Raw genomic sequence first — 20,563 nt, 5'->3', positions numbered from 1 at the left:
CCGGCACCGGCGCCAGCAGCGCGGGGGAAGGGGGCCCCTCGCCTGCGCACAGAGCGGTATGAATCCCGGCGCGCCCGCGGGACACAGCGGGAAACCGGGAGCGGGGCTGTGGCCGGGCCCCGGGGTCACCGGCGCGGTCAGCCTGGCAGCCCCCGCACGGCCGCGTCCCTCCGCGGGCAGGCCGCGTCCTTCAGAGCCCCCGGCTGAGGCTGCGGGAGCGTCCCCGCGGGAGCCCTCCTCCTCCCAGGCCAAGGTCTGGAGCAGCAGCGCGCTGCTGCTGTGAGCTATGTGGACATGGGCAGTGCCGTCAGATCGGTTCTACGTGGTGGGGTCCAGGTGAACCAGGAGAGCGTGATCCTGGTCCAGGCTGGCTTGATGGCTTTTGGGATGCTATTGCTGGAAGAGCGTGGCCACACTAAGGGTTTAGCGGCCGCTCTTGCCTGCGGAGAACACGGCAGATGCTTTTATATTGATAGCAACTGAAGCTGGGGCTGCTGGAACTTGAGAGGAGCAAACTTTGTCACTTGTTGCGACAGGCACGTGTTGTGTCAGATGCGGAGCCTGGAAGGAAGCCAGGAATGGCCGCGGGAGCCCTCTGCGTGGCTGCTGGAGTCAGGGCGACGAAAGGGGAGCGCGGAGGACACGAGCACCCCCTCATCGGAAGGAGTTGGAGGAGGGCGTGCAGCTGAAGAAGTCCTGGCTGACCTGGCGTGGGTAGCCCTCCAGCACTTTCACCTGGACTGGATCGAACTTCCAGTAATCTCGGCCTCTCAGGAAATAGGCGAAACCTGTGGGCGAGAGAGGAGGGGTTAGGAGAGACGGGGCTGGCACAGCTCGGAGCTCCTTCCTAGCGTTTTGTCTTGTTGACACGGCAGCCTGTGCAGTACCGAAAGAGAGCCTGGAAGAGGCAGGAGATGCTGCTAGATTCATTTCACTTGAACCCCCGTTTGCAGCTCACGCTGTTTCAGTTTTGATGGGAGAGTAAGCAGGATTTTATTTTACTTTCCTGGTGGTTTTAAATATGCTGTACCCAGGTAGTGGCCCGGCCCTGGGAGGGCAGAGGACCAGAACAGGGCCTGCGACAGGGAGCTGGTGAAGATGCCGCAGAGCATCTTGCTACTGCGGGGAAGCTGCTCTGGGATTTAGGCTCTGGAAGCAGTGGGGAGCCGTTCCCCCGCATCCTTTGGGAGGCGAGAGGCAGTCACCGCGCCTGCCATCCCCAGCACCCTGCCGTCCTCGGCGTTTCTGTGGCGCTGCCATGCTCTCTTCAGCACGGGGCACCTCTGGGAGGACGGGCGATACCGAAAGCAGCCTGGTCACTCAGCACAGCTGCCTAGGCTGAAGCGTGGGCCGTGCTTGCTGTTTTCTCATCGCTTTCTTTGTCAGGAGCGGTAGCAGCTGGGTAGGACTCTGTGACCATTTCTTGGTCAGAAGTTTGAATTCCCTCTATCAAGCACTTAACTGTTGATCGTTGCAATTAATAATGACAAAACTTCTCACCTTTATGGGAGAAGCCTCAGTTCCCTACCCACTGGAGGGAGCCGCCTCTCTCTCTCTCTGCTATACGGCACGTGCTATGGCTGGAAAGCATCCACTACTGCCAAATGTCTGAATCTGCCCGGTTCTTCCAGCTGGGCAGTGGTGTCAGCCTGAGCGCCCACCCCAGAGCAGGCCACGTCCCCGCTGCACTGACCCAACTCATCCTGAAAAGCCGCGTCGATCTCCTGCGGGACGCCGCGCCAGTCGGCCATGGTCCGGGGGTAGATGTTGTCCACCTGGCGGGTGTGAGGGTTGAAGCGCCAGTAGTTGCCTCCACTGAAGATGTAGATCTTGTTCTTCTCAGCCCCCCACACCAGAGCTGCCTGCACAGGGGATGCAGGGAGGCCCAGCTCCGCAATCGGGGTGGGACCAGATACCCGTCTCTCGCCATCGTAAATCCAGTACTGAGAATCTGGCGAGGAGACAGAAGAGGGAGACAAGGGTTCAGAAGCTCTTTGGTGTCTGGTAATTCGGCAGTGAACCGCGCAACTGGAGCTGGTGCCTTGGCGGAGCTCCCAGGGAAAGCCGTGGCCGAGAGGCAGAAGCCCCACCAGTGTCACGGCCGCCGTCACTGACGGGCGCCCCAAGTGCCAGCAGCACAAGGAGCTGGCTTCCCACCTCGGTCCAGCCTGGAGGGTGTCAGTGGTGGGGCGAGGGCGACCGTTTTAGCAGCTGTCTTTTCTCTATTTGTGGAAGTTATAATAAAAGACTTGGCTGGAGGGACCAGCCTCTGCCCTGCAAACTCGGTGCTTGGGGAACGTATGTGGGCATGCACAGGCGTAAAGGGGGCATGCGGCTGTAAAGGAGCAAGCTGCAGAAACCAGGAAGAAGTTGCCAAGCTGAAATAGAGACTGGGAGCATATTCCCAGATTAGATTAAAATGGGAATCTCTGTAATTAGCTTACGGCATGTAATACTTTCCCCTTATCTCATTTTAACTCATGGTCGGAGCCTGCCAATTTTAGCACTGTAAGTCCTTGTGTGCAGGTCAGGTGCTAAGTAACCTGTTGATGCAGGAACGCTGCCTGCAGAGCCACGCGGCGTGCTTTCTGGTACTCGGTTTCACGGTGTGCAGACGGGGCGTGCACACCCAGGGCAGCTGGGTACCTACGTCATTCTGCATCCCCACTATTAAATTTACACTTGGGAAGAGCATTAAAAAAACAGTGCAGCTGAAACAGGGGTTGTTGCTGGTCTTGAACTCCAGAGGTGGCCAGGAGGAGGTTTGGCCCCCCATGGGTGGTTGGTTTTTAACCCCCGTGGCGGCAGGAGGTTGCCTGGCTCTGCACCCAGGCTCCCTGGGGGCTCCTTCAGTCTGGGAGTGCTACAGCAGCTCTGCATCCAGGCCTCTGAGGAGCAGAGAAGATGCCGTCCGTCCCCCGAGCACGGCCTCGGGGGCACAGGCTCAGGAGTTTCACAACCTGGGGAAGTGTCTGGGGCTCTCTTGTGGCACAGGGCTCCCCGGGACAGCTGCGGGATGGAGTGAGTGGTTCCTTCCTCCTCGTCTGCCAGCAGCATTGCCAGGGCAGAGGCTCAAAACAAACGTTTGTGTTCCAGAGGAGGAGAATGGGATATCTTGGCTCTGTCTAAAATAAAGGTGACCCCTCCTTCTCTCTTCCCCCCTCAATATCTGCTAAAAAGTTTAAACTAAACAGAGAAGGAAACAAATAGCAAGGATCACTGGATTGCTGAGGATGCCCAGGAGGTTTATCCTCCCAGGAACTTGTTGGGTCCTGAATACCCCTCAGTAAAGGAGATGCATTTCCGAGCCGTCTGATCCCAGGCCAGCTCTTACCTTGGAAAAACCAGATATTGCCCAGAGGGTCCTCGAAGGTGGCATCAACAGAGCTGGGGATCCCCTGCCAGTGGCGGGAGGCCAGCGCTGGGTAGCCGTCCTGCAGCTTTCCAGCTCGGAGCCGCCACACGTAGCGAGACTTGAAGAAGAACAGCTCCCCTCGAATGGTGGACGCGGCGTCGAAAGCTGTGTCGCAGGCGTCGGGCTGCACAGGCTGCCAAGGCAGGGCCGGTCAGGCGCTCGCGGGAGCCCCCTCGCCCCGGCTGGGTTCAGCAGAGGGAAGCCCCTGTGTCCGGGCAGCTGTCCTGCTTTCAGGCAGCTTTGGCCGGGCACGTGCTGCCCAGAGATCCCCTCCCCACGTCCCAGGCTGGCTGGCAGCGCCAGCCGTGGGGCCCGGACCTGGGCTCAGCAGCACGGGTGGGAGACACAGGCACCAAACCAGTGTGAGCCTGCTGCTGGCCTCGGGGCAGGGACGGTCCCAGCAGCTGGGGGCAAGCTGCGGCGTCAGAGGAGGACTCAGACACGCTGTTCACTCACCTCCACGTTGGTGATCTCGTTTGTCTCCAGGTCTGGCTGGGGCAGCTCTGCGGGCTGCGTTGGGGTTGGGTCGGGATCCAGTTTGGGTTTCCCGTAGAGGTACTGGATACCTTGCTTGTCATCCTCGCTCAGGCTTAGCGGGTAGCGGAAGATGTAGAAAGGAGACATCAGCGACTTGGAGACAGCCGTGTGCTGCAGGCCCAGGACGTGGCCAAACTCATGAGCAGCCACTTGGAGGAGGTCAGTGCCTGCAAAGGGAAAAGATGGGAGATGCTTGTAGAATCGTAGAATCGTTAAGGTTGGAAAAGTCCTTTAAGATCATCAAGTCCAACCGCTAACCCAGCACTGCCAAGTCCACCGCTAAACCATGTCCCTAAGCACCACATCTACCTGTCTTAAATACCTCCAGGGATGGGGACTCAACCACTTTGCCTGCTTGTGTGAGGGACACCTGCCTCCTAGGCTCACTTCTGCCAGTTATCAGCCGCTGACGATGCACCGAGGTGTGTTGTGGGAGCCTAACGCGTGGAGAGAGACATCTGCCTCGACTACGGCGCTCGCAGGTTGTTGTTCCCAGGGTTTCCCTGGAGCACTGTGAGTGAATTCATAAACACAGGTACTAGCCTGGGCATGTTGGGAATGTGTAATTCTGTCGCCAGGGGCTTCCGTACCCCATCAGCTATGAGGAAGAAAAGGGTTTTCCGTGTGCTTTTGGATAGAAGAAATTTGCACGGAGAAAGAAGTCTGGCCCACAGAAGTAGGTGTCGGGGCGGTGAGGTTGGTTTTTGCCCACCCAGCCTTGCAGCAGCTGTTGGCGCCAGCGTACAGGTCCCGTTCAGATCAGGTCCACCGTGGAAGATACCTGCATCCGTGAGGATTAACACTTGCTAATGGCCGTTGTCACACAGACAGCAGAGGGAACTCATTTATTGCTCGTGTGTGGACTGTAGCAAGAAGGTGACATTTAGAAATAAATCCATAAACATATATCCAGTGTCAAGCCCTGGGCCTTCTTCACCAGACCCAAGTAGATTTATGGGAGATGATGTTTTAGGAATACACGACCTTGGAGCGTCTAGAAAAGGAGAGGGGGGAAAGTGGATTTCAGTATGCAAAAGCGTGTCATTTGGCAGGTGGTGTTTAGCTTCCAGTGGATCCTTTTTGAAGTTGATAAATTTCAGGGGAAGCTGGGAGAGAGGCATATTAAGCAGTGAAACTTGTGAGCGGGGCTGTTTGTTGACAAGTCCCAGCGTATTCATTCACTTGCCTTCAGCCAGAAGTCCTCCGAGCCGCAGCCCAAGCGATGAGAAGGGCAGGGCTGTGAGTCAGCCAGCCTCGCTGCTCCAAGCAGGATTTCCCTGCTGGCTGCGGGGAGCAGGCCGCTTCTCGGCACTGGGATGGGACGGGACGGGGGATGCAGCTGGGAGGAACGCCTGGGAAGGGTGGAGGGGAAGGTGAGCGCCTGTCTTCCTCCGCTGGTCAGCTTTACGTTGAAGCCGTGAATTTGCACAGCACTGACCCAATTAAATCGACACATCTAGGTCAGCTGAGAAAGTGGGATTTCCATATCAGTGATTTATTACAAACTTTCAGACACTTGTGTTTAGTTTGGCAGGCTCCTCACTTGATGCTTTCCAGTGTTGGCAGATGGGCTCTGCCGTCGTCGGATTCTCTGGGGGAGGTGAACAACGGCACGCCCGAAGGAGCTGTGCTGGGGAGCATCCCCGTGCCCCTCGCGGAAGGTCCTGCACGTGGAGCCCGGCTGCCTGCACGGCGCTGGGGGACCCCAGGGCACGCCGTAGCCATAGCCCTCCTCGTACTTCTGCTCTCCCGTCTGTGAAACGAGGCTAAGGATTTCCCCGTCTCACTAAGAGCTGAGATAAGGATTTATCCATGTTTATATCATAAAGCTCTTGTCAGTATATTAAATGGCAATTAGCTGCAAAGAGCTTTTACAACATTTATTTATGGAAGACATGGGGGGGAAGGGCCATGGAATAGGGCTGGATTCTGATGGGAACTGGCATCCATTTTCAGTTTCTGGTTTGCCTCCAACACTGTCTTTGTGGGAGAATGTAGGAAATTCTTCAGCAACACAGGCAGCCCCAATAGAGGGTGAAAAAAGAGCAGAGCCCACCCTTCCCTGAGGAGCAGAAAGATCTGGTGCTCTGTGGTTCCTGTTTTGGGTCGGCATGAACAGGGTCGGAGACGCAGCAGTCCTGTGCCCCACGCAGAGACTCACGTTGGCGTACGGCTGGCGATAAAGTGGATGTTGGGGGAGCCCATCTGAGCCCTGCAACATGCACAAAATGTTTGGGAAATCCCAGAGAGGCAGGGGCTTAACTTGGGCTTTGTGGTTGTGTCTTTGTCCCTGTAGATAAAGTGGGAAGGAGGAGGAGAGGCTGACCTGGGGTAATTTTGGTGGCTCTTGCAGAAACTGATGCTTTGGGCAGTGATTGAGATGGTCCCAGGCGGTACTGCAGTATCTCATGAGATACTGTGACACCAGACCCTGAGTGCCCAAGCAGAAAGCTACCAGCTTGGATCTATTATTAGAAAAAAAAAAAAAAAAAAAGGAGAAAAACAAGAGTCTTGACTCAATGTGGTGGTGTTTATGATCAGAGCATTCCCAGGCCACAGGGGCAGAGCTGGAGCCTGGGTGGTTTCCCTTTATGGACTTGTTCAAAGGGAAAATACTTTGCGGGCAGGCGGTGAACAGTGCGTGCAGGGACAGGGGCTGAGGCTGTCCTTTGGAAGACAACTGTGTCAGCCGGTGCTTGAGCCTCAGTTTTCCTTCATCCCTTCCCTGCTTTACTTCTAAGGGCTCCTGCCAATGCTGGGTGCAATTCCCAAGTGGCAGGGCGCGTGGCTGGGCAGAGGAGCCATCTCTCAGATGTGTCCCTCTTGCTCCCCCCCAGAGGGGGAGCCCACCGGGAACCCAGGGCCCTGGTGCTGGACACAGGCTTTGCTGCGGCTGAAGGGTGACAAGAAAAGACCTGAATACAGCCGGTAGGGTTGCGAGTGGTAGGAGGTGACAATGCACACCACAAAAACGATTGCTGCCTCTCATTTTTACAGGGTCCCTGTTCACACCACAACTGAATCATTTCCAAGTGCCCTGATAAGCATCCTGGAGCGTCCACAGCTCCCCCTGAAACGGTACCGTACCCAGGTTGTTCCCAATCGTCCAGGTCTCGTCATAGTCAAAATGGACGTCTCCCTCCCGGTGTGTCTTGGGGAAGAACGCGTGTGCCAGGATCCCCCCGGGCCCGTCGAAAGGCAAGTTATCTCCATGCCAGTACCTGGAGGGAAGAGACATTGCACCTCAGACAAACGGCCGCGTACCTCCAGTGAGCAGCATCATATGGCCAAAGGTGGGGAGCTCTCGCTCCCATCCCAGCTTCATCCCACCGGTCCGGATGAATCGTTTGGGGCCCTTCGTATTGCCACAAACTCGGTTCTGCATCAGGGCACTGAGGAAGCAGAGCTTGGTCACACCATGCCCTGGGGAGTTCATATGCTTTCTCAGGGATGTTTCTCTCCTCCCCCTGTTCAGCTTCCAGCCCAAAGCTGACCACGGAGCCTAAAGAATTAAGGAGGTGACTGCTTGAGCCAAGACTAAGTTGACATAGCTGAGTGGCAGGGGGACGCAGCGGGGCAGCCGGCCCCGAATGCAGCCAAACCCTCAGGCCCTCGCTCAAGCCGAGCTCGCTGTTGACTGGCGAAGGAAACCCGTGGGAGATGTGGCCGCTCGAGAGAGCTGGGGGAGGCCCGGGCAAGCACGCAGCGTGTACGTCGCATCACTGCTTGGATGGTCTCCGCTGCCTTTATTAGTTTTGTGCAAACACGCAGCGGAGGGAAGTCTTTGCCCCCGCGCGTATTTTGCCAAAAGTGAATTTCAGGCCAGGAGCCAAGATTCATTTAACCAAGAAACTATATTTGTCTTTGGGCAGACAGTTACGTCGTTCAGTCAAGGGACAGGATGGAGGACCTGAAGATGGAAAGTCAAAACAAACGCTTAGGAAAACAGCCTGTGGGCAGAGAAACGTAAATGTACCAGGAAAATTAATGACCGATCAGTAACGGTACTGTGCGCAGCCAGCACAGAACAGCTGCGCTTACACCAAGCAGCCCACAACTGACAAAAAAGAAAGCCCAAAACCAAAAAAATCCTGGTGTCTGAAAGCAGAAATATGAGCTTAATTAACTCATTATTAACTGAAGTGCCTAAGTTGTGTGCTGGCAGCTCTCTGCTCTGGTTAGAGGCTTGGAGTCTTGCCTGCAAAGCCGCTGCTGCCTGGGAGCAGGGTGCTGCTGCCCACCGTGCCCACCTTGTGAAATCGATGACGATGTCAGCCCGGCCCTCCTGCACCTCGGTGAAGGTCAGCGGCGTCACGTCGCTCCAGACTTTCAAAGCTTCCTCGATGGTCCTTCTCACTTTAGCTTTTACAAGTTGCCATGGGAACCTGATAATTCTGAAAAGCAACAGACACTGGATGAGGAGAGCATCAGCCGCTGTCCCACGGCCACTGCTGTCACGAAGACGCTAGCTGTAGGATCAGCGTCACTAGGGCCGCCACCCTCTCGCAGCACCGGAACAACTCCGATCCGTACAAGCACTGCTCCGGCACCCTCTTCCAAGCAACATGTGCAGCAGATAAATCCCATCAGTGTTGACACCCCCTGGCTGGCGGGCCCAGAGGTGAGCTCTCTGGAGAGCTTTGCAGATCTGTGTTTTTCTGGAGCGAAGCGATGCAGCATTTCCCAGGCCTGTCCCCCGTGAGTCCAGCCCCACAGAGGTGCCTGGGAGTGGTGTGATGTGATTTCTCCTCCTCAACCTCTGCGTTTTTTGGAGCCCTGGAAACCCGGGCTCGCTCGGAGCAGCCGCTGCCTCTTCTGCCCTCCTCTAACACAGGCAGACGGTAAGGTCTGCCACAGGGGAAGCTTGCTTTCGCTTCCATTAACAGTGTTGGTGTGTGTTCGCCTCTGCTGTGTTTCTTTCTTTAACACCATTGACGAAAAAAGAAAGGAAGAAGCCTTTCTGTTATCTATCGCCTCCTAACACGATGAGGAACTGTCTCCTGCACTTAATTAAACAAAAGATGATTTACGTGCTGTCAAAGTCCATACGAGCGTGCTCACCTCTCCACTCGTGCCCCTGCGGGCACCGGGGGAGGCGGCGCAGCCCTCCCGCAAGCCTGTTGAGCAGATTCGCAACTGAGGACGTGTGGGGTGACTTGGGCGAAACTTTACACTGAAGTCGTGTTTACGGGAACATCAATAACAGCTGAATAAAAAGGTCTTTTTAAAATAAACTGTGAAGTGAGCCCACAGCGGGGCGGCTGGGGGGAGAAAAGGCACAGCAGGAGAGGGCCAGTGGTAGAGGCTCGGCTGGGCATGTGTCGGGGTTCGATGTAGGGAAGTGAGCGTATGCACGCGGGGGCGTTGATGCGGGACTGACCGAGGGGTGACGCAGCGGCTGTGCGGAACGCGTTTAGGCAGGGCGGGTGGGCGGCTGTGTGCGCGAGGGGATGGGGAGGTGCTGGGTACGGCCCTGCTGGTGGTTCAGCACGTGGCTCCCCTGCCCCCCAGCTGGCCGTACCCAGTTTTAGGGCTGCCCTCCAGCTTACGTGGTCGTGTCGCAGCGTGCCGCGCCCCAGGGAACATCAGACTGAGGGGTTTGGGGAGGGAGAAGCAAACCAGCCTGACTCCCGTTTCAGGCCTCTCTTACTTGTAGGTGAGATCAGTCTTGTCCCAGCGTCCGCCGGAGAGGACAAACCGCTTCTGCCGGTTCCGCCCATTCTGGCCGTCCGGCGACGCCGGGAGGTCCGGCACGCCGCACCGGGGCGGGTTCCAGCGTGCCGCCTGCTCATCCGCGCCCACGGGGAAGCCCTTGGCGGGCACCCCGGTCCCCACAGCGTTCACCAAGGAAGACAGCCAAGGACTCTGCTCTTTCCAGGTGTGATGCTTTCGAGACACGTCCTAAAGGGGAAAAGCAAAGCCACGGCTTCAGTGTCTGCAAAGAGAGGTCCTGATGCAGAGTGGTGGACGACTCCCCACAGCAGCCCTGCAGCGGTGAGTTCCACCTCTGCCTGCGGCTGTTCCCCCGCTGCTAGGGCACCAACTGCTCCCCACAGTGTCCTCCGTTCCCCGGGCTCCGCTGCTGCCAGGCCAGGGCACACGTGGGAGGCACTGTGCCATGCCACGGCACCTCCTAAGCGCGGGGCTATTTTTGGTCCGTTTTTCCTTGGCAGCTGGCCGGCAGGAAATGCTTTTGCAAACTGTGGATGAGAACCAGACCCTTCAAGATCGAAACAAATCACTAGGGAGTAAATTCTCCCTGTTTGCCCCACATCCTTTAGTCCCTCCTGGCCCCGGGTAGAGGTGATATTAATGGGAGGAAGCCTTTAGTCCCCAGCACACAGTTGTGCTCCCCGTTGTCACTCCCACGATGTCCCTTTGCTGTCCTGGCGTGGTGAGCAGGCTCTCAGCATGGCTGGGGGACAGCGCAAGCCGGAGAGCAGGACACAGGGATCTGGGGGGTGACTTAGAGCCCAGCCCACGGGGCAGAGAGCCGCAGTGACCGTCCCCGCAGCCCCTGTCACTGCCTGAGGTGACCGATTCTGCAGAGGGATGGACAGGACCATACCCCCTTGCCTCACTGCGCCTGTGACTCTGCTTGGGGATAAGATCACCTGGGCTGTCCCACACTTAGCTGGAAAAGCACGGTTCCTCTTGGCAACATTAATTAGTGCTAATTAGCTGACTTCCGTTGGTTTCCCACCTGACAGCAGGACTATGGGGCCACCACGAAACACGACCCGAGCGTAACCCCCAGCCTGCTGTGGGGCATGTGGGGTGAGAGGCGCTCGGTCCCTGCGTCACCACGCTGCACGAGCCAGAGGTCCAAACGCAGAATTGCCTGATTCTGTGCAGGCAAATGTAAAGATGTTTGAGCAGCAGGAGGAGCTGAGATGCAGCAGTCACGCATCTCTTCTCAGACAGGGCTCCAGAGTGAAGACCTGGGGTTTAGAGGTCCCCTTCCTTCCCCTGCAAAGAGCTGCCTTCCTCCCGGCCAGCTCTCCTGGCTGCCCTGCCGGGGACACAAAGGTCGGGCGGGCACGATGCCAGGGCTGCCATGATGCTGTGTAATCCGCGTGCTGCCGCTGCTCTGTTCCCTACAATGAGCCCATTCATGCGGGCTGGAATGAAGTGTGAAGCCCTTGGCATTAATTCCGCTACCGAGCTCCCGACTCTGTAATGGCCCCGTGCCTCTGAGTGATGCACGGATGGACACAGGAGCCTGGGAGGTCACACAAGGTGCAGGTTAGGTGCTCGGCTCTTCATGTGTCTGTCACCACTCCAGCCTGCTGGCTTGTCCTCCCCAGCCATCCAGACACTCTTGGTGGCTTGGCACCCGCCAGCCTTTGCCGCAGAAACCATTGACCCAGTCCTGGTGTCCCAGTGCACTTTCACACGCCACGGGAACCGCACCGTCAACACGTGCACAGAGAGAAAGCCTTTTGCATCCTGCACAGCAAAGCCTACCCAAGCCACCAGCCGCGGCACCGAGGATCCGTCCCGTGCTTTGGTGGAAGGAGGGCGTACGGGCTGGCCTGTCCCAGGGGAGTCTGCACCGCGCTGCTCCTGCTGAATGCTGGAGCCCCGCCAGCTCAGAGGTACCTGTCTCTCTAAGAGGAGCTCTCTAAGAGCTGCCTGGCACCCTGCCTGGGCTGGCAGCTAGCACCTGCGAAGGACAGCTGGCAGGAGGAGCTGATAAGGTTCATGTCCTCGCCAACATCTTGCTCCCAGCCCCGACGAGACCCTCTGCCAAGCACATAACGGCAGTCGTGTCACCAAAGCCCAGCCTGGAGGGCTGCTTGGCTCCTTGCTCCTGGGTGCACTCAAGAGCACCCACTGCCACCAGAGGCAGGTCCTCCTGCCCGAGGACACGGGGTGATTAATGTGTCTGGTTTCCCAGGACCAGGAGGTGCAGGACAGCCGCATCGGGGCACATGGTGAGGAAAAGGAGATGGACCTTTGGGAGAGCCCTCGCTGTGGAACTGGGAGCACTGGGAAACCTGCAGGAGTTGCCCAGGTAGGTGAGTGAGCTGAGGCTGACCCAGATGAGCTCGCTCCTGTTTTCTTGTCTTGGCTGTGCCAAGCACATCCCCCTGGTCTCCCAGGAAGGCCAGTTGTTGCCTTCCTGGCTGGGGGCACTGGCAGGAACGGGAGATTATCGCCCTCCTCTGAGCAGGGGCAGAGGAGGAACTGCCTGTTTCCTTCTCACCCCAAAGGATCCCATGTTCAGGCGCAGACCAGAGGTAGGTTTTCTCTCTCCCCTTTGGTTAACTCAAGGCCACTGGCATGAATCCCAGCTTCCAGCCATCCAAACCCCACCTTGCCTTAGGCAGGACCTTCCCTGCTCCCATCTGCCCGCCCTCCAGGGACACAGCGTGGCCCTGCGAACGGCTCTGGGTGGAGGCAGGAGGCGAGACCTGCCCTGCTGCCCCGTGCGCTCACTGTGCCCCTGGACAAACAGCGAGTCTCTGCCTGTCGTCACTGCACCGACATTAGCACCATGGCAGGAAAGGGCTGGAAAATGCCACTGCAGGCGCAGCCGGCAAGGGGAAATGTGACGGTTAGAAACCGCTTGCCAAACAATGCTCGGGAGACGCGTCAGGCTGGAGATTTCGGCCTCCTTGGCTGGACACACCTCGCTGCAGGCACTTCCCAAGGCTTAGATAATGTGTCCTCTCGCTTAAGGTTGCAACCTTCCCACCCAGCGCTGAAGCCACACTCTCCTGGGGAGATCCTGCTTTGAGTCCTCCTGAGCTGTGGTATAATGCCACAAGTGCAAGGTTAGGGGTTTCCTCAGGGCTGCGCTGCTGCTGAAGCTAGTGCAGACCTGTGAAGAGAGGATGAGGAGGACGCTGGCTGCTGGGTAACTGTCAAGGCATCCTCACTCGTCCCATCCCACCACCAGAAGGGAAAGGATTACTGAAGACCAAAAGCAAAGTCCCTGCAACCCAGGGCAGGCGTTCAGACCAGCTGAGTGCAGGGCCGGATCTGAGCCTCTGGCTAAGGCTGTGTGCAGCCACTTGCACGGCCCTTCCCAGTATAACCCGCAGCTGGGGCGCCCGCTCTGCATGGGCACAGACAGCTTTTAGCCATGGGAAGAGGCCAGGGCTTTGCAATAGAGACTGAGCAGCAAAATGCCTGCACAACACGAGCGCAGAGAGGCTGCCAGGCGTGAAACCAAGGGCCAAGGGCAGTGAGGACAGCAGAGGAGCAAAGCTGTATGCGAAGAGAGCTGTGCTGCAGGCGGGCCACAGCTCCTCGCAAAGAAAGCGTCTCTTCCTAGCAGCCTTGTGACCGAGAGGCTGAGAGGGAACAGGAGGGAAAGGACAGATCCCACGGGAGAGCAGAAACCACAGCGGAGGTACAGACTGCCCACTCGGTTCCTCGCAGCTTTATCAACCCTCAAGTGCTGCGATACAATGGCCATCGCTTCTGGGTCTGCTGGGGCCAGCTGAACACCAGCCACGCTTCCCAGGAAGCGTCCCAGCCGTCCCGAGGAGCCGGGTGCATCTTTAACCTCATTGTGTTGGGCAGCACTCACCCTCCAGAGCCTCCCGGGAGAAGCAGCCGGAGCAGCAAGGCGACAGCGGCGTATCAGCAATGCTGCGTATAAAAAAAACCTCAAGAGTGAGGCCAGTGCCTGGTACTGACAAACCCAGTGCTCTCCTCTGCCTGGGTCCACCCTCTGCTGCCTGCCCTGAACTTAAACTTGTCTCCTCTGTCAGGTACCTAATTACCTGGGCTCCTGCCTGCTCCTGTAGCACCGACATGAAAAGAGACCCCCTCCCCGTCAGACAGGAGTGACTGGACAGGTTGCAACGTGAATCCCATCGCTCCTGGCTACTCCCCCTGTCATCGGGGGCTGTTTCCTCTTCTGCTGGGGGTGAGCTCAGGGGTTTTCTCCCCACCTCCCTGTCCCCTCTGCTGCCGCTTTTCCATTTCTCCCTGCTTTCTCCCTCTGTTACTCAGAGTGCTTGGCGAGGCCCTGGTGTTTGCTGCTTCTTTGGCTAGTAGCATTACCCTCCTCCCACTGATGAGCCTGCACCTCAGAGCACTCCTGCCCTTAGTTCAACACGTGGGGAAGGAGAGCAGAGATGCTTTCTCCTGCAGTTCTCGTGTCAGACACTTCTCTCACCCCACTTCTGTCCAGCGTTGGGTGGCTCTGCCCCCCAGGGGCTCTGCACCCCCTTAACAGGCTGCAGCAGTGCTCTTGCACTGAGATCAGCACTGCTGTCCTGATGCACAGAGTACCACTGCCGGTTTTTTGGCCAGCCTGCCTCTCAGTCCAGCATGGATTTGCAGGGGTTGGATTTGAAAGAGCAGCTACAGCTCATGGTTAGTGGTAAAACTGGAGCCAGCTCCCCTCCGGCCAGGTTGTGTCCCAGAAGCTGACTGGCCTCGGAAGGTGCTAATGCTGCAGCCAAAATTTCACGGCAGAAACAGATTACGTTTGTGGTCTGGTCGGACCCTGAGCTAGGCGTGCTCCTGGTCGAGGCACTCTTAGTGGAAACAATGGAAACTCGGTGGAAACAATGCCTAGGCAAAGCCACCAGATTTATTGATCCTACCTCCCCCAGAACAAGGCAGAGTCTCCCAACCCCTCTAACTATGAATTATTGGCTTACACAAAACACTTCTGCTACAGGAATGGCTCCTCCATGCTGGGCTGCAGCCCGGTCCCGCTGCAGACCGAGGCAGAGGGAACGTGAAGGCCGAGGCCAAAGGAGGCCGAAGAGGAGGTGCCGCAGTGCCTGGCCGCGCGCACGCGGCTGGCTGTTCCTCTCCGCTCACCTCCCGTACGCCGTGGCACCGTCAGGCACTGCCTCCTGACGGTTTGTTTCCGGATTATTTGGTGGTAGTTGTTGTTGGCAACGAAAAAAGGAAAATGTTTATTTTTCCTAAGCAACGTGGAACATGAAACATTATGGACTGCAAATGTTTATGCCCACAGACAGAATGAGAAGACCCAGGCTCTGATGTAACAAGAGAAAGCAAATGAATAAACACTGCAGGACTATTTTTATTATCAGACACTTCAATTACGTGACAGTTTGTGAGTCTAGTCCATCAACAACACCACAACCAAGCTGCTGGTGTCACCCAAGCAGCAGTTTGCCAGAAACAGGAGTGCTTACAAAGCAAACAAGCCCCAGGATGCCGGGAGAGCAAAAGGTTTCAAGAGCCCTTAATCTGATGACCTAGAAATCCCCTTGAAACCACCGCTCTAGGATGCGGCACGCTCCAGGCAGAGGAGGAAGGGGGCTGAGATGTTTTGTTCGTTGTGCAATTACATCCAAGCTAAGGTGAGCAATGAGCTATCGGTGCCCAGCCCGAGGACAACAGCCAGGACATCTCCCATGGGATACGGCCACCTGGCACAGTGCAGCCCTCTCCAGAGACACGGGGAGGTGTTGAGCCCTCAGGGATCTCCAAACCCACAAGACAAGCACTGTGCCCCTGCCCAACCCCCTGGAGATGTCTGGGGGGTTTTCCCCCTCCACTAATTTTCACAGAGCCACTTTTGTGAGCTGATGATGTCTCTCTTCTGCCCAGATGCCACTAAGAGGAGGAGGTCTGGTCACCTGTCCGTCCTTGTGGGTCTCATCTGCACCGGGATCTCAGTGAACCTCTAAAAACATGTCTGTGGCCCTCAGTGAACTCCTAAGTGCTCTGTTTTTCATTTTGCTGGACAGCTATGCGCAGACTCACCCGTGCTTCCGTTCGTGTTACAGGCTGAGCCATCCCCACTGTAGGAATATCCAGGAACCCTTCATTTACCTGTCTGCATATTCGGGATTAGTAGGAAAGAGCTGACAGTGCCTCTGGTGTGAAAAGTCTCTGCAGGACAATTTTCCATGGAAGATCCTTTTTTTAAACGAGACCTACAGAGTGCACCCTTCCTCGGCCGAGCCCTCCAAGTTACGGTGCCAGGGCAGGGTACGCGTGGGGGAAGCAAATAAAGTGCAGCGTGAGCTGGAGTGGGGGATCCTCCCCGAAATGCTTCTCTCATCCCTGCTCTCTCGTCCCTCCCCGGTCCGCTCTGCCAGCTGCACACCCCAAGCCTTGCCACACTGCAGGGTGTGCATGTGTGTTGCATGTGGAAGCGCAAGCACAACAAACCCACTGGAGAATAACTGCTTACATGTGTCTCGAGTCTCTCCCAGAGCAGAGGATAAACATGCCTAAAATTACCCCAGCACTCACTGCAGTATTTAAATAGCCGAAGCAAGCAGTGCAAATCAAACCCTTCCTGCGGGAGCTGCCTGAGCCCTGAGCGAGGCAGGCGGCCTCCCCGGCTCCCCCAGCACCGTGCTTCCAGGGGGGAGCCTGCTGGCTTCAGGGCGAGAGCTGCAGGATACGGCTCCCGAGGGATCGTGCTGCTGGCAGCTGGGAGGGTGCCCATCACTTTGCCACGGAGAGAGAGTCTCCCAGCAAATGGACTGACTTTGATTTCCCAGGGGAGCCGAAAGCAATGCAGGAATTCAGTGTCTGCGTGTGCACTGCCCCGAGGACTGCAGATCTTTTGTTCTCAAGTTTTACAGTGGACACCAGACACAGCCTGTATTCTGCTCTCAGTTTTCTCTTTCTTTCTTTAGGTGCTAATGTAAAAGTGAAGGAGATCTACAGGGTTTGCTACAAAGAACACAGCTCCTTCTGCAACTTGCCCTTGAGTAGCCTGGCTTTAAAATTAATCTGAGCCCTTGGTTCCCGCCCCCCGTGGTTACTGCTGCTGTGACTTGTTCCTGGAGCACCGAATCGTCACGGTGCAGCATCCTGCGGCGCCTAGCGCGGTCCTTGCCCACACCATCTACTGACACAGCTCGAGGAGGTCACCATCCTCTGTCTTGTAGGAGTGGGGGTCTCTCTTCCCAGCTCAGCCCCTCGGCTCCTTCCTCATTCATCCCCCACCAGCAAAAGGTGTCCAGGCAGGAAATCGGCTGCTGTTGGACACAGGGAGGCATCTCTGGTGCAGAGACCCAAAGCAGCCAGAGAAGCGAGCGTGCGATGGCATGGCAGAGCTCCCTCGTGAGAAAGTGAGAGAAGGGCTGAGGCCAGAAATGCACGCACGGGCCGCCGTCAGCCCAGCAATCCCACTTCAGCTGCTCCGTGCTGACATGCGTACCCCAGCCGGGAGAGGAACGGGGTGCACTGCTGTCAGCTTACTTACGTCGTATGTGAGAACAACCACTGTGATGCTGGCTTTACCTCAGAGGTGCCAGAATGACCTTCAGAAGCCTTGACACCAGATAAGGAACCCAAAAGGGCAGCTGTCTGGGATAAGAGAACGGCTATTTGAAAGGATGGGAAATCATCTCTCCATTTCCAACCCCAAACCAATGCAGCCACCATCTCTGCAAAGACTGAGTGAAATACACTGATTGGAAACCCCGAGCTGCACATAGCTGGCCAAACACACAAGCACAAGGTGTTCCTGAACAAAACATACCTGTAGAAGCATCGCCTGGAGTTACTCCAGCCAAGAGGAAAGTATTAGCACTCACGATGCAGCGCATTAGCCTGCGATGAGGAAGGAAACATCTCTGGGCAGCAGACTACCAACTGGGGGGATCCTCTTCAGGAGTGTGGTGGTGGATTAGATGGACCGGGACCCTGAGCAGACCCGGACCCCTGCATTAACTCTGTGCTCGTCCAGCAGCTTGGTGCATTCCCCCCGTTCAAGGGGCACTGGCCAAGGCAGATGAGCCCCACCAACCTCTGCAGTCAGTCAGCAGCTGCAAGCACCAGCAGAAGGAGACGGACATTGCACGCCGCAGCTGGACCGGACCCAAGTTCAGGCGGTGTGAAACCCAGGGCGGCTCTCCCTTCCCCGGGGTCCCGCACAGGTCCTTGCTGGCAGCAAGACCGGGACCAGGGGCCGTGCAGGTCCCTCCAGGAGCGGCAGCTTCTCAGCTTGCACACGGCAGAGTGAGACACACAGCAGAGCACGGGGCACCTGCCAGCCCAGCCAACGTCCCCGCAGGAACCGTCCCCGCAGGAACCAGCCGTCTCCAGCTTTACGCAGGTCCCTCCTAGCCCACCACGCGCTGCGTTCAGATGGGGATGAAATCTGCGGAGCGGTGTCGTAACGGGGGTGCAGAGTGCCGCTGCCCGAGTGCTTGGCCTCACCTTCCTCGGAGGCAGAGCAGAGCCAAGCGCAGTGACATTTTGTTTGGAATAATACGAGCACTTTGGGGGCCAAGGCTGCTCTGTGCCAAGTCCCAGCCCACAGCATATTTAGCAGCCAAGTTAGAAAGTACTCAGATGACAGAGCCGATAATAAAACCATCGACGGAACCTGAACTAATCCCCTTGGGCTGCTACTGGGCATTTGCTCTGTCATTATTTTATGGCACGCTAGCGAAGCGCACGTATATAATAACGCGATTGCGCACGCACAGGTTCCCAGCACAAGGAACTCCGTCTTCTCCGTCCCGGAGCCCCGCACGCCGCCGCTCCCCGCCAGCGCGGCCCCCGCTGCTCCCAGCCCCGGCCCCGGCGCCGGGACCCGGCGGGGAGGTGCGGGAAGAGCGAGCCCCGCTGCCCCGCTCCGCCGGCGCCTGTCGCCCGTCCCTCCCCTCCCCGCGCCTCGGAACCGCCAGCACCGCACGCCAGGGCCGTTACCGGCAGGCAGCGGGCGCTCTGCTGCCTTTAAAGGAAGGGGGGTTCCCGTGTCCTCCCGTAAACCCTCCTCGTCCCGGTCCTTGGCTTTCCCTTGCTCGCTCCGCAGCGGGGAGCGCGCCCGTGAAAGCTCCCCTAACACGGGGGAGCATCGCCGGGGCAGCGGCAGCCGTGCCCGGCCCGCCGACCCCCGGCAGCGCATCCCGGGACGGAGCGGGCGGAGGGTCTGCGGGGGGCTGCTCCCCTCGGGGCTGCCCCGGGGCAAGGGGCGGCTGGGGCTTGCGGGGGGACGGGGGCGGCCCCGACTCACCGGCTTGTGGCGGCGGGCGGGCGCGGCGGGCGCGCAGTGCAGCAAGGCGGCGGCCAGCAAGGCGGTGGCGGCGGGCAGCGGCGGACGGGCCATGCCGGGCGGCGGAGCGGGATCGGACATGGGGCAGAGCGTGGGTATGATGGGGGGGTCCCCGCTGGGCCTTTTATCCCCCCCCGGGGCCGCCTGCCCTCCTCCCCGCGCCTCCTCCCGCTCCTGCCTTTTGTTCTCCCCGAGCAGCGGCTGTACGGGCCGGGGGGCCACGGCTCGGCGGCATCGCGGGAGGGGGGTCCCGCCCGTCCCGCCCGTCCCGCCCCGCTCCGCCCCGCCGCCGGGGGCGGCGGGGCGGAGCGGGGCGGGACGGGCGGGACCCCCCTCCCTCGCCTGCCCGGTCCCCGGCCTCCGTGCAACCGGGTCCCCCCCGGCATCGGGCTGCGGATGTCCCCGGAGCCACGCGTTGCTCCCCGGGGGCGATACTCCTCCCTCGCCGCCCGGTTTTTTGCCTCTGCGGGCGAGGGAGAAGCTGCTGGAGTCACCGAAGGCCGGGGCCGATGCTTCCAGTCCTTGCAGCCGGTTTCTGTCTGGATCGGGATGGCTTTGCACGGGTGGGTTTAAAGGTGTCTTCCACCTCTCCTGCCTAGGGGTACTAAACCCAATCCTCTTAGACCCTCAGTGCCCACCGAGACCGCTCAGTCCCCTGATCCCTGCATCTACACGTGTCCGCACCCCTGCTTTGCCGGTGCAGAGCTCTGCCGAAGGCATCTGTCTGCGCCCAGCCCTTCACCTACCGTTTGCAAGGAGGCTTTCCCTGTGCGGGATGCTGAGGAAGGGGAAGGAAGGGAGCAGCCCTCATTTTGGAGATGCCAAAGCCTCCCTCCGCTCAGCCACCTGGAGATGGAGGCAGCAGCGCACAGATCTGGTTTCTTGGTTCCTGTTTCTGTGAGCGAAGCCCTGGACTCTGTCAGCATCCCCTCAGCAGACTGAGTTGAGCTGCAAATTGTTTCAAGAAATGTATGCGAATAAGAAAACTTTGATCTCCAGCTGCCTGGGCTGGTGCGCAGGGAGTGGGTAAGGCTTCCTGACATCTCGGACTGTATTACTGGTTGATTTGTCTGTGATCAGTTGTTCATGTTTTGTTTTATGGGAACCATACTGAGGATGTAAATACTGGGTACGGTAAGCAGATGTGAGAAGAAAGAGCCTGGTCGTGGCCGTGCTTGGAAGGTGCTGCCATGCTCAGCTAGTGGGCTGCTGGCTAGGTGTCCCCGCGCCCGAGCAGCCTTCGGTGTATCCCCGAGGCCTTACTTACAAGAGGGGAGAGGGAAGGAGGGGAGAAGCAAAAGGGAAGACGTGAGGAGCTGGTGTTTGCAGGGCTCAGACTTTACACTGTGGAATTTACTCTTCTCCCGCTATTCTGGCTGTGCCCCGGGAATGCAGAGCACATCCCACTTTCTTGCCTTGCTCTGAGCCAGACAGCTGGGTCCCAACGAGAAACGCTTTCCTGCTTTTGTCTCTCTTTTCTTTAGTGCCTTCTCTTTGAATGCTGGTGTCTCTGGGAGCTTGGTGCCTCCAGCCCATGGCAGTGGAGCCGGCTGGTGCCCTGGGGAAGCAGGGAGAGGCGTGGGAGCAGCCTGCGAGGCAGCGACAGGCAGTTTGGCTCCTCTTAATAAAGGGAGCCCTTTGCC

At 58.1% G+C, this 20,563-nt stretch overlaps 1 protein-coding gene across 1 annotated transcript; it reads right to left on the bottom strand.

The window, feature by feature from the left end:
• Positions 1-654: 654 nt before the first annotated feature.
• Positions 655-19,153, bottom strand: MMP11 (matrix metallopeptidase 11). Its single transcript, XM_087768704.1, has 8 exons — positions 18,882-19,153; positions 9,603-9,853; positions 8,203-8,346; positions 7,040-7,173; positions 3,872-4,119; positions 3,335-3,548; positions 1,694-1,951; positions 655-788 (listed from the first exon to the last, which is right to left on the bottom strand). The coding sequence occupies exons 1-8, from the start codon at positions 18,999-19,001 to the stop codon at positions 655-657; spliced, it is 1,503 nt and encodes a 500-aa protein (XP_087624830.1). The 5' UTR covers positions 19,002-19,153.
• Positions 19,154-20,563: the final 1,410 nt, after the last annotated feature.

The sequence above is a fragment of the Nipponia nippon genome, unplaced genomic scaffold (genome assembly GCF_047370975.1).
Source record: "Nipponia nippon isolate SJK-2023a ecotype South Korea unplaced genomic scaffold, ASM4737097v1 scaffold_30, whole genome shotgun sequence".
NCBI lineage: Eukaryota > Metazoa > Chordata > Aves > Pelecaniformes > Threskiornithidae > Nipponia > Nipponia nippon.
This window is presented reverse-complemented; position numbering and strand designations above follow the sequence as displayed.

Coding starts and splice junctions, on each gene's coding strand:
- MMP11 (XM_087768704.1), bottom strand. CDS start 19,001: ATGTCCGATCCCGCTCCGCCGCCCGGCATGGCCCGTCCGCCGCTGCCC. Junction 9,854..18,881: donor CCGCCCGCCGCCACAAGCCG/GTGAGTCGGGGC, acceptor TTTCCCCTTTAG/GACGTGTCTCGAAAGCATCA. Junction 8,347..9,602: donor AAGACTGATCTCACCTACAA/GTAAGAGAGGCC, acceptor GTTGCTTTTCAG/AATTATCAGGTTCCCATGGC.